This window comes from Oncorhynchus clarkii, chromosome 2 (genome assembly GCF_045791955.1).
Source record: "Oncorhynchus clarkii lewisi isolate Uvic-CL-2024 chromosome 2, UVic_Ocla_1.0, whole genome shotgun sequence".
Lineage (NCBI taxonomy): Eukaryota > Metazoa > Chordata > Actinopteri > Salmoniformes > Salmonidae > Oncorhynchus > Oncorhynchus clarkii.
Window position 1 is genome coordinate 47440611 of NC_092148.1, and position 12218 is coordinate 47452828.

General features: G+C 43.3%; 1 protein-coding gene across 1 annotated transcript in view; it reads right to left on the minus strand.

The window, feature by feature from the left end:
* Positions 1 to 12218, minus strand: part of LOC139368646 (autophagy/beclin-1 regulator 1b) — a 55079-nt gene that overhangs the window by 21708 nt on the left and 21153 nt on the right. Inside the window, exons 14-16 of the mRNA XM_071107784.1 lie at positions 11808 to 11947; positions 3672 to 3779; positions 3227 to 3420 (exon numbers count right to left, since the gene is read on the minus strand). Of these exons, the coding sequence (XP_070963885.1) occupies positions 3227 to 3420; positions 3672 to 3779; positions 11808 to 11947 (442 nt within the window). The remainder of the gene's footprint in view (positions 1 to 3226; positions 3421 to 3671; positions 3780 to 11807; positions 11948 to 12218) is intronic.

Below are 12218 nucleotides of genomic sequence, written 5' to 3' on the forward strand. Positions count from 1 at the left end.
CACACAAGTAGAACAGAATGCTAGCTAGCTAAGCTAACTGCCTTGCTGGCTAGATAACTAAGCTCACTACCCTGCTGCTGGCTTGCTCGTCATCTAACGTTAACTACGTGAGAATATGATGAGGACAAGGCTGCTTGCTTGGTGAAGCGTACTTCTGATTATTTACTTATTCAAATGCACTGCCTGTGGCAAGCTACTCACCGTCAAACCACCATGCATACTCTCGCTCACGTTGCGACATAAGGTTGAATGATGTTCAGGCAACGATTTAAACTTCTTTTTTTTTTTATTACTGCAAACGGGCGGATTTATTTTATTTAACCCTTATTTTACTAGGCAAGTTGACTGAGAACACATTCTCATTTACAGCATAGACTTGGGGAATAGTACCAGTCAAAAGTTGACAAACCTACTTATTCTAGGGTTTCTTAATTTTTTACTATTTTCTACATTGTAGAATAGTGAAGACTTTCACTAAACTATGAAATAACATTTTGAATCATGTAGTAACCAAAAATGTGTTAAACAAATTAACATTAATTTTACATTTGAGATTCTTCAAATAGCCACCCTTTGCCTTGGTGACAGCGTCGCACACTCTTGGCATTCTCTCAACCAGCTTCATGAGGAATGCTTTTCCAACAGTCTTGGAGTTCCCGCACATGCTTGACTCCTACTCCGCATCTCACCCAGCGGTTGGAAGGAAAAATCTCAAATTTAGACTCAGACAAAAAGGATAGATTCCCACCGGTCTAATGTCCATTGCTCGTGTTTCTTGGCCCAAGCAAGTCTCTTGTTATTGGTCTCCTTTAGTAGTGGTTTCTTTGCAGAAATTCAACCATGAAGGCCTCATTCACAAAGTCTCCTCTGAACAGTTGATGTTGAGATGTGTCTGTTACTTGAACTCTGAAGCACTTGTTTGGGCTGCAATTTCTGAGGCTGGTAACTCTAATGAACTTATCCTCTGCAGCAGAGGTAACTCTGGGTCTTCCATTCCTGTGGCGGTCCTAATGAGAGACAGTTTCATTATAGCGTTCAATGGTTTTTGTGACTGCGCTTTCAAAGTTCTTGAAATTTTCCGGATTTACAGACTTTCATGTCTTAAAGTAATGATGGATTGTCATTTCCCTTTGCTTATTTGAGCTGTTCTTGCCATAATATGGACTTGGTCTTTTATCAAATAGGGCCATCTTCTGTATACCGCCCCTGCCTTGTTACAACAGATTGGTTCAAATGCATTGAGGAAAGAAATTCCAGAAATTAAAAAGGCACACCTGAACTGCATTCCAGGTGACTACCTCGTGAAGCTGGTTGAGAGAATGCCAACAGTATGCAAAGCTGTCAAAGCAAAGGGTAGCTATTTGAAGAATCTCAAATATAAAATGTATTTTGATTTATTTAACACTTCTTTGGTTACTACAGGATTCCACATGGGTTATTTCATATTATTGATGTCTTCACTATTATTCAACAATGTAGAAATTAGTAAAAATAAAGAAAAACCCTTGAATGAGTAAGTGTATCCAAACTTTTGACTGGTAATGTAAGTATTCAGACCCTTTACTCAGTACTTTGTTGAAGCACCTTTGACAGCAATTATAGCCTTGAGTCTTCATGGGTATGACGCGACAAGCTTGGCACACCTGTATTTGGGGATTTTCTCCCATTCTTCTCTGCAGATCCAAGTCCTGTCAGGTTGGATGGGGCGTGTTGCGGAACAGCTATTTTCAGGTCTCACCAGAGACAGAGATTTGCTCTGAAGCAACTCCTGCGTTGTCTTGGCTGTGTGCTTAAGGTCTCTGTCCTGTTGGAAGGTGAACCTTCGCCCCCAGTCTGAGGTCCTGAGTGCTCTGGAGCAGGTTTTCATCAAGGATCTCTCTGTACATCTTTCCCTCGAACCTGACTAGTCTCCCAGTCCCTGCCACTGAAAAACATCCTCACAGGATGATGCTGCCACTACCATGCTTCACTGTAGGAATGATGGCAGTTTTCCTCCAGACATGACGCTTGGCATTTGGCCAAAGAGTTCAATCATGGTTTCATCAGACCAGAGACGATAATCTTCAGGTGCCTTTTGGCAAACTAAGCGGGCTGTCATGTGCCTTCTACTGAGGAGTTGCTTCTATCTGGCCACTCTACCATAAAGGCCTGATTGGTGGAGTGCTGCAGAGATGGTAGAACCTTCCAGAAGGACAACAATCTCCACAACTCTGGAGCTCTGTCAGAGTGACCATCTGTTTTTTGTCACCACCTTGACCAAGGCCCTTCTCCCCCAATTGCTCAGTTTGGCTGGGCAGCCAGCTCTAGGAAGAGTCTCGGTGGTTCCAAACTTCTTCCATTTAAGAATGATGGAGGCCACTGTGTTCTTGGGGACCTTCAATGCTGCAGACACATTTTGGTACCCTTCCCCCAGATCTGTGCCTTGACACAATCCTGCCTTGGAGCTCTACAGACAATTCCTTTGACCTTATATAGACAGGTGTGTGTGCCTTTCCAAATAATGTCAAATCAATTGAATTTACCACAGGTGGACTCCAATCAAGTTGTAGAAACATCAAGGATGATCAATGGAAACAGGATATGCCTGAGCTCAATTTCAAGTCTCATAGCAAAAGGGGCTGAATACTTATGTAAACAAGGCATTTGTATTTTTAATACATTTGCAAAGATATCTAAAAACCTGTTTTTAATGTAATTATGTAGTATTGTGTGTAGATTGATGAGGAACTACATTTTGGATTAAGGCTGTAACGTAACAAAATTAGGAAAAAGGCAATGGGTCTGAATACTTTCCGAATGCACTGTATTTGTTCATTCTAGGTATATAATATTGACGCTTTATCTGTGGAATGAAAACATACATGTACACTGCCGTTCAAAAGTTTGGGGTCACTTAGAAATGTCCTTGTTTTTGAAAGAAAAGCACATTTTTTTGCCCATTAAAATAACATCAAATTGATCGGGAGTACAGTGTAGAAATTGTTAATGTTGTAAATGACTATTGTAGCTGGAAACGGCTACACTTTCCAGTCTACACTGTATTTCTGATTAATTGATGTTATTTTAATGGACAAAATAATTAGCTTTTCATTTACAAACAAGAACATCTCTAAGTGACCCCAAACTTTTGAGCACGAGTGTATTTCTGGGAAAGGCTAATATCGGCCTATAATATCAGTCAACAGATTTATCGGTGGGGTCTAATTATTATTATTATGTCTCCTACCATAAGCAGCAGCGTGGGAGGTGCTGGGCCTGGGGAGGTCCCTCTCTGTCTGCGTCTCGGCGTTCTGCAGCTGGACGATGGGTGTCTGAGTGCCCTGTGAGGTCACAGAGGGGGCGGGGTGTCGGGGCTGGAGGCCAATGGCGTTCATGAGACCCATGTCTCTGTCAAGTCTCCAGCTGGAACGACTGGGGGCCCTTGGAGAAGACAAACACCACAGAGAAGATGGGTATGACATGATTGGCTGGACACTCATAACAGTTTTGGGTTGTAAATTCTGGAACCTTCCCCAAATTCCCCAGTTTTAAAATTTGATGATTTCTGGAAAACCTGGGGATTTGGGATAAGTTTCCACATTTTGCCACAGTTCAGTGCACACAGCGAGCAGGCCAGGGAGAAGGGTAAGAGAAAGGTGTCAACAACTCCTTCTGGGTCCTAGATTCCTCACCCTGGTCGATCTGTACTGCGGGTTCTGCTGGTTCCACCACTGCTGTTAACTGTGAATATGGGCTCTGCACTTGCTTCGGCCGGGCTCTCTCCATCACTACGGTAGAACCTAGAGAACAGACAACATTTATCATCGGCGACGATGTCGTCATAATTGGATCTCTCCATAATGCTTTCACCATCGCTTCCTATGACCTAAAAGAGCTTATGGACATGAATAATGAATCGCCTCTACCATCTGTTATATTGGTGAATGCACAATTGCTGGAAAATAAACTGGACGAGCTCCGTTCGAGACTATCCTATCAATGGGACATTAAGAACTGTAATATACTCTGCTTCTCCGAGTCATGACTGAACAGGGACATGGATAACACAAATCTAGCTGTTTTTTGCCCAATGCATCGCCAGGACAGAACGCCAGAGTCCGCTAAGATCAGGGGTGGTGGGGTCTCTTTAACAACAGCTGGTGCGCAATCTCTAATATATAATCTCTAATAATCTCTATAATAGGAAGTCATGAAGTTCTGCTCACCCAAGTTAGAATCCCCAATGATAAACTGTAGACTATACTATTTACTAGGGCTGTCCCGGACCCCCAAAAAAATCTTAGTCAACCGAAAGTAGTCGCTTTGTTTATAAAAGCTGTAGCCTATTTTTCCATTTATAGACACACCCTGTGTTTTAATAACATCAACTATATATGCATTGAGCTAGTCTGAGCCAGAGATCAAGATACCACCCCCCCATAAAAACTGGCTTTCACAGATTCTGACATTACTCTCCTGAAGTTGCTGGAAATAGGCTACACGCGGAGTTGGCAAGTTCTCACGTGGAATGCCAATTTATCTTACCATATCTACCATGCTTGCCAATTATGTTTTTCAGATGCACATTTTATTGAAAGTTTAATCTTCGTATCTCAAAATCATTGTCATGTGGTTAATCAAAATTTCATCCATTTCTAAATGAATATGATACAAACCTAAAAAAGTAACTTCTATTTCCATTGTCAACTATGTAAAAAATTGCCTATAAGGCCAACAAATAAAAACATTGCAGCCTGCAAGTAAATATCCTATAAATCACATTGGCTACGCATGGCCTGTCTGAAATCAATTTAAAACATTGCATCAACTATTAACTTGGGTCCGGCCTGAAGCTCCTTGCAACATATTCTGGGCCCTCAGCGTTTCCTGCGCCAGTGAGCTCGGGACAGACACAGCTGTAGGCTATTTGCACAAGGGATAACAAGTAATCAGGTAGGCCTATTTTATGACATTTCTACTGGATCAGAGAAATACATTTTTCCCTTTCACGCTGAGTGGTTATCGAAAGGGAGAGAGCTGGAAAGATTTTTCAAAATCATTGAGAATGACTAACTCAATGTGTTGTAAAACAAAACTGTTTGCTTGCTGTTTGAGGTGAAAAAAAACATTACTTTGAGAAGTTTCACAGCTCATTAGTGATGGTGCATTAACCAATCAGAAAAATGATCAAATCAGCACATTTATATTCCTACATTTGAGGGCAGGCCAGGTAGCCTACAGGCCATCTTCTAGTGGGCGTCCTTACTCAACATTGACAGGAGTACTCGAAAGGAAAGACCATAACTAAATTGACCAAACTTGTAAATGGAATAAAATAAAATAAGACCTTTCACAAGTGTAGCATAGAACAGTAAAATATTATTATTCCAGCCTATTGAATGAATTAACAAACATTAACGTAACCAAACAAACATTGTAGATTATAAATTATAGGAATTAACAGTAAAATGTACTACTGGGAATATTTACGACATGACCAAAGGAATGTGGACACCTGCTTGAACATCTCATTCTGAAATCCTAAGCATTAATATGGAGTTGGCCCCCCTATGCTGCTATAACAGCCTCCACTCTTCTGGTAAGGCTTTCCACTAGATGTTGGAACATTGCCACATGGACTTGCTTCCATTAAACAACAAGAGCATTAGTGAGGTTGGGCACGGATGTTAGGAAATTAGGCCAGGCTCACAGTCGGCGTTCCAATTCATCCCAAAGGTGTTCATCCCAAAGGTGTTCGATTTCACACCGATTTCCACCGATGTTCGATGGGTTCTTCCACACCGATTTCGACAAACCATTTCTGTATGGACCTCGCTTTGTGCATGGGGGCATTGTCATGCTTAAACAAGAAAAGGGCCTTCCCCAAACTGTTGCCACAGGGTTAGAAGCACAGAATCATCTAGAATGCCAATGTATGTTGTAGCGTTAAGATTTCTCTTCACCATAACTAGCCCGAACCACTGCTCCAGAGTCCAATGAATGGAGGCGAGCTTTACACCACTCCTGCCGACGCTTGGCATGGCGATTGTAGGCTTGTGTACGGCTGCTCGTCCATGGAAACCCATTTCAGGAAGCTCCCGACAAACAGTTATTGTGCTTACGTTGCTTCCAGAGAAAGTTTGGAACTTGGTAGTGAGTGTTGCAACCAAGGACAGATGATTTTTACGTGCTATGCGCTTCAGCACTCGGCAGTCTCTTTCTGTGAGCTTGTGTGGCCTACCACTTCACAGCTGAGCCGTTGTTGCTCCTAGACGTTTCAACTTCACAATAACAGCACTTACGGTTGACCAGGGAAGTTCTAGCAGGAAGAACTGACTTTTTGGAAAAGTTGGCATCCTATGACGATGCCATGTTAAAAATTCACTGAGCTCTTCAGTTAGGCCATTCTACTGCCAATGTTTGTCTATGGAGATTTCATGGTGGTGTGCTCAATTTTGAACACCTGTCTACCAGCATGTCACCTGTGCAACTACAGCAGGAATGGGCAACACCAGTCCTCCGGAGCCTGATTGGTATCACTCTTTTGCCCAAGCACCTGCTAACACACCTGACTCCAATAATCAACTAACCATGATCTTCAGTTTACAATACAATTAGTTTAACATCAGCTGTGGTTGCTAGGGATGGGGAAAAGTATGACATCACTCTGGCCCCAAAGGACTGGAGTTGACCATAGAGGGACAAAAACTGTTGATCACCTTTACTTCACACACAAACAAAGCTCTCCCCCGCCCTCCATTTGGCAAATCAAACCATAACTTGATCCACCCGATTCCTGCTTACAAGCAAAAACCCAAAATGACGTACCAGTGACGCACTCAACACAGAATTGGTCCGATGAAGCGGATGCTAAGCTATAGGACTGTTTCACTAGCACAGACTGGAATATGTTCCCGGGATTCATCCGATGGCATTGGAGTTTACCACATCAGTCACCGGCTTCAATAATAAGTGCATAGATGACGTTGTCCCAACAGTGACCATAAGTACATATCCCAGCCAGAAGCCATGGATTATAGGAAATATCTGCATTGAGCTAAAGGCTGGAGCTGCCTCTTTCAATGAGCAGGACGCTTATACGAAATCCAGATACGCCCTCCAATTAACCATCAAACAGGCAAAGCGTCAATACTAAGATGAATCCTACAGTACCGGCTCTGACGCTTGTCGGATGTGGCAGGGCTTGCAAACTATCACGGATTGCGAAAGGGAAACCCAGCCGAGAGCTGCCCAGTGACGCGAGCCTACCAGACGAGCTAAATGCCGTCTATGTTCACTTTGAGGCAAGCAATACTGAACCATACGTGAGAGCACAAGCTGTTCTGGATGACTATGACCACGCTCATCGTAACCGATGTGAGTAAGACCTTTAAAACATTCACAAGGCCGCAGTGCCAGACTGATTACCAAGACGCGTACTCAAGAGCATGCGCTGACCAGCAGGCAAGTGTCTTCACTGGAATGTTCAACCTCTCTCTGACCCAGTCTGTAATACCTACATGTTTAAAGCAAACTACCATAGTTATTGTGCCTAAAACACAAAGGTATCTCGTCTAAATGACTACTGCTCCGTAGCACTCATATTTGCAGCCATGAAATATTTTGAAAGGCTGGTCATGGCTCACAACACCATCATCCCAAAAACCCTGGACCCACTCCCAATTCGCATACCGCCCCAACAGATCCGAACACAACCCCATTCACATCGATGAGTCTATAGTAGAGCGGGTCGAGAGCTTGAAGTTCCTCAGCGTCCTCATCACTAAGGATCTATCATGGTCCAAACACACCAACACAGTCATGAAGAGGGCACGAAAACACTTCTTCCTTCTCGGTAAGCTGAAAATATTTGGCAAGGGCCCTTAGATCCTCAAAAGATTGACTAGATGCATTACAACTTGGTATGGCAACTGCTCGGCATGCAACCGCAAGGCACTAGAGGGTAGTGCGTACGGCCCAGTAGATCACTGGGGAAGAACCCCCTGCCATCCAGGACCTCTATACCAGGCGGTGTCAGAGGAAGGCACAAAAAAATTGTCAAAGACTCCAGCCACCCAAGTCATAGTGTGTTCTCTCTTGTACCACATGGCAAGCAGCACCGGAGCGCCAAGTCTGTGACCAAAAAGCACCTGAACAGCTTCTATGCTGAAGCGATAAGACTGCTGAACTGTTAAATGGCTGCCAGGACAATTTACATTGACACACTTTATTATTTGTTTATCCATCCATCTTAATTGTTTTGCACTGATTGCCTTGCACTGGCTCGATGCCAGCGTTTCCCAAACTCGGTCGTTTGGACCCCGAGGGGTGCACGTTTTGTTTTTTGCCCTACACGACACAGCTGATTCAAATAATCAAGCTTTGATTATTTTAATCAGCTGTGTAGTACTACAGCAAAAACAAAAATGTGCACCCCTTGGGGCCCAAATGACGGAGCTTGGGAAACGCTGCTCTACGGCACACTCACTATACTCTAGCCACACACATACATACTTTACATAGTTCTTTCTGAAAGTTTTCAGACCCCTAGCTATGAGGTCGAAGGAATTATCCACAGAGCTCCGAGACAGAATTGTGTCGAGGAACAGATCTGGGGAAGGTTACCAAAAACTATGTCTGCAGCATTGAAGGTCCCAAAGAACACAGTGGCCTCCATCATTCTTCAATAGAAGACATTTGAAACCACCAAGACTCTTCCTAGAACTGGCCGCCCAGCCAAACAGCACAATATGGGGAGAAGGGCCTTGGTCAGGGAGGTGACCAAGAACCCAATGGTCACTGACAGAGCTCTAGAGTACGTCTGTGGAGATGGGAAAAACTTCCAGAAGGACAACCATCTCTACAGCACTCCACCAATCAGGCCTATATGGTAGAATGGCCAGACGGAAGCCACTCCTCAGTAAAAGGCACATGACAGTCCACTTGGGAGTTTGCCAAAAGGCACCTGAAGACTCTCAGACCATGAGAAACAAGATTCTCTGGCCTGATGAAACCACTCTGTCCTGAATACCAAGCGTCATGTCTGGAGAGAGCGTGGCAACATCCCTACGGTGAAGCATGGTGGTGGCAGCTTCATGCTGTGGGGATGTTTATCAGCGGCAGGGACTGGGAGACTAGTCAGGATCGAGGGAAAGATGAACAGAGCAAAGCACAGAGTGATCCTTGATGAAAACCTGCTCCAGAGCGCTCAGGGCCTTGGAAGGTGAATCGTCACCTCAGTCTAACAGGACAACAACGACCCTAAGCACACAGACAAGACAACACAGGAGTGGCTTCGGGACAAGTCTCTGAATGTCCTTGAGCGGCCCAGCCAGAGCCCGGACTTGAACCCGATTGAGCATCTCTGGAGAGACCTGAAAATAGCTGTGCAGCAATGCTCCGCATCCAACCTGACAGAGGTTGAGAGGATCTGCAGAGAAGAATAGGAGAAACTCCCCAAATACAGGTGTTCCAAGCTTGTAGCGTCATACACAAGAAGGCGTGAGGCTGTAACCGCTGCCAAATGTGCTTCAACATAGTACTAAGGATCTGAAAACCTGTAAATTTGATTTATTAAATGTAAAAAATATAAATATTTTTTAAATTAGCAATAATGTCTAAAAAAATGTTTTTGCTTTGTCATTATGGGGTATAGTGTGTAGACTGATGAGGAATAAAAGCAATTTAAATCAACTTCAGAATAAGACTATCGTAACAGTGGAAAAAGTCAAGGGGTAAGAATACTTTCCAAAGGCACTGTACACTGCTGCTACTGTGTTAATTATAAATCCTGATTGCCTAGTCACTTTAAAACCTTACCCACATGTACAGTACCAGTCAAAAGTTTGGACACCTACTCATTCAAGGGTTTTTCCAAATATTTAGTATATTGTAGAATAATAGTGAAGACATCACAACTATGAAATAACACATATGGAATCAGGTAGTAACAAAAAGTGTTCAATCAAAATATGTTATATTTGACATTCTTCAAAGTAGCCACCCATTGCCTTGATGACAGCTTTGCACACTCTTGGCCTTCGCTCAACCAGCTTCACCTCAAATGCTTTTTCAACAGTCTTGGAGTTCCCACATATGCTGAGCACTTGTTGGCTGCTAAGCCCTTCACTCTGCGGTCCAACTCATCCAAAAACCATCTCAATTGGTTTAAGGTCGGGGGATTATGAAGGCCAGGTCATCTGATGCAGTACTCCATCACTCTCCTTCGTGGTCAAATTGCCCTTACACAGCCTGAAGGGTGGGATGGGTCATTGTCCTGTTGAAAAACAAATGATCGGTGGGGCTAAGCGCAAACCAGATGGGATGGCATATCGCTGCAGAATGCTGTGGTAGCCATGCTGGTTAAGTGTGCTTTGAATTAAAAAAGAAATCAATAAAATCACGGACCGTATCACCAGCAAAGCACCCCCACACCACACCTCCATTCTTCACGGTGGGAACCACACATGCAGAGATCATCCATTCACCTACTCTGCGTCTCACGAAGACCCGCGGTTGGAACCAAACATCTCCAATTTGGACTCCAATCAGACCAAAAAGGACAGATTTCCACCGGTTTAATGTCAATTGCTCGTGTTTCTTGGTGTCCTTTAGTAGTGTAGTTTCTAGTAGTTTCTTTGCAGCAATTTGACCATGAAGGCCTGATTCAGGCAGTCTCCTCTGAACATTTGATGTTGAGATGTGTCGGTTACATGAACTCTTTGGAGCTTTTATTTGGGCTGCAATTTCTGAGGGTAGTAACTCTAATGAACTTGTCCTCTGCAGCAGAGGTAACTCTGGGTCTTCCTTTCCTGTGGCGGTCCTCATGAGTGCCAGTTTCATCATAGCGCTTGATGGTTTTTGCGACTGCACTTGAAGATGCTTTCAAAGTTCTTGAAATGTTCCGGATTGACTGACCTTCAAGTCTTAAAAGTATTTGAGCCGTTCTTGCCATAATATGGACTTGGCATTTTATCAAATAGGGCCATCTTCTGTATACCACCCCTACCTTGTCATAACACAACTGACTGGCTAAAACGCATTAAGAAGGAAATACATTCTACAAATTTGCTTTTAAACAAAGCACACCTGTTAATTGAAATCGATTCCTGGTAACTACCTCATGAAGCTGGTTGAGAGAATGCTAAGAGTGTGCAAAGCTGTCAAGGCAAAGGGTGGCTACTTTGAAGCATCTGAAATATAACATTTATTTTGATTTGTTTAACACTTTTTGGTTACTAATAAAGAATACTAATAAAGAAAACCCCTGGAATGAGTAGGTGTCCAAACTTTTGAGTGGTAGTGTACATACAGTATAATCTCGTACCCCTACACATTGACTCGGTACTGGAACTCCTTGTGTATAGCCTCGTTTTACTGTTTCCCAGTTTTTAAACAAATATTTTTCTTACTTTTTACCTCTGCACTGTTGGGAATGGGCTCTTAAGTAAGCATTTCACTGTAAAGTCTACACCTGTTGTATTTGACGCATGTGACCAATAACATTTTATTTTGATCTCCACTGAGGGATTCCTTCATGTAATCACAGACAATGACCTCATTACAGACCAATAATTGACCCGCTCCAATCCAGAAGCTTCCTGTTTACACTGGCTATTAGAATAATCGAATCAAGAGACCAATCAAATCCAATTCGCCGCCAGTGTTGGAGGTGGTGGTATGGAATACACTGAACTCATGATACCAGGAACACACCTTTGAACACAAAGTGTATATTGAGGACTACAAAAACAAACAAGTCACCAATGCACCACCCCGATATCAGGTATAAGATTTACAAAATGGTCAGACAGAGGAGCACTACTCACACGGGCCTGCAGATGACCAGGTCTCCTTTGTTGGTCCCGTAGGCCAGGCCCATCCCCGGGTCTGGAAGCCATCTGGCTGAATTGATGCTGACGTGCCGCCGCTGGTCCGGAGCCATGGGGTAGACCACGTTGAACACCATCTAGGGAACAATTGGAGAACCCAGACAAACAATCATAAACGTCCAACATCACTCCAGTGTCCCTGCACATTGTAAATACGGTATTGGAACGGACCTTGTATATAGTATCCTTACTTATTGTGTTCATACTTCGTATGTTTTCTTTTTTTTTTTTAAATATCAGAATTACATTGTTATTGCATTGTTGGGTTTTGAGTAGGCAAGAAAGACATTTCACTGTACTTGTGACATTAAAACTTGAAACTAAACAAATGCACAATAAAGTGAACCC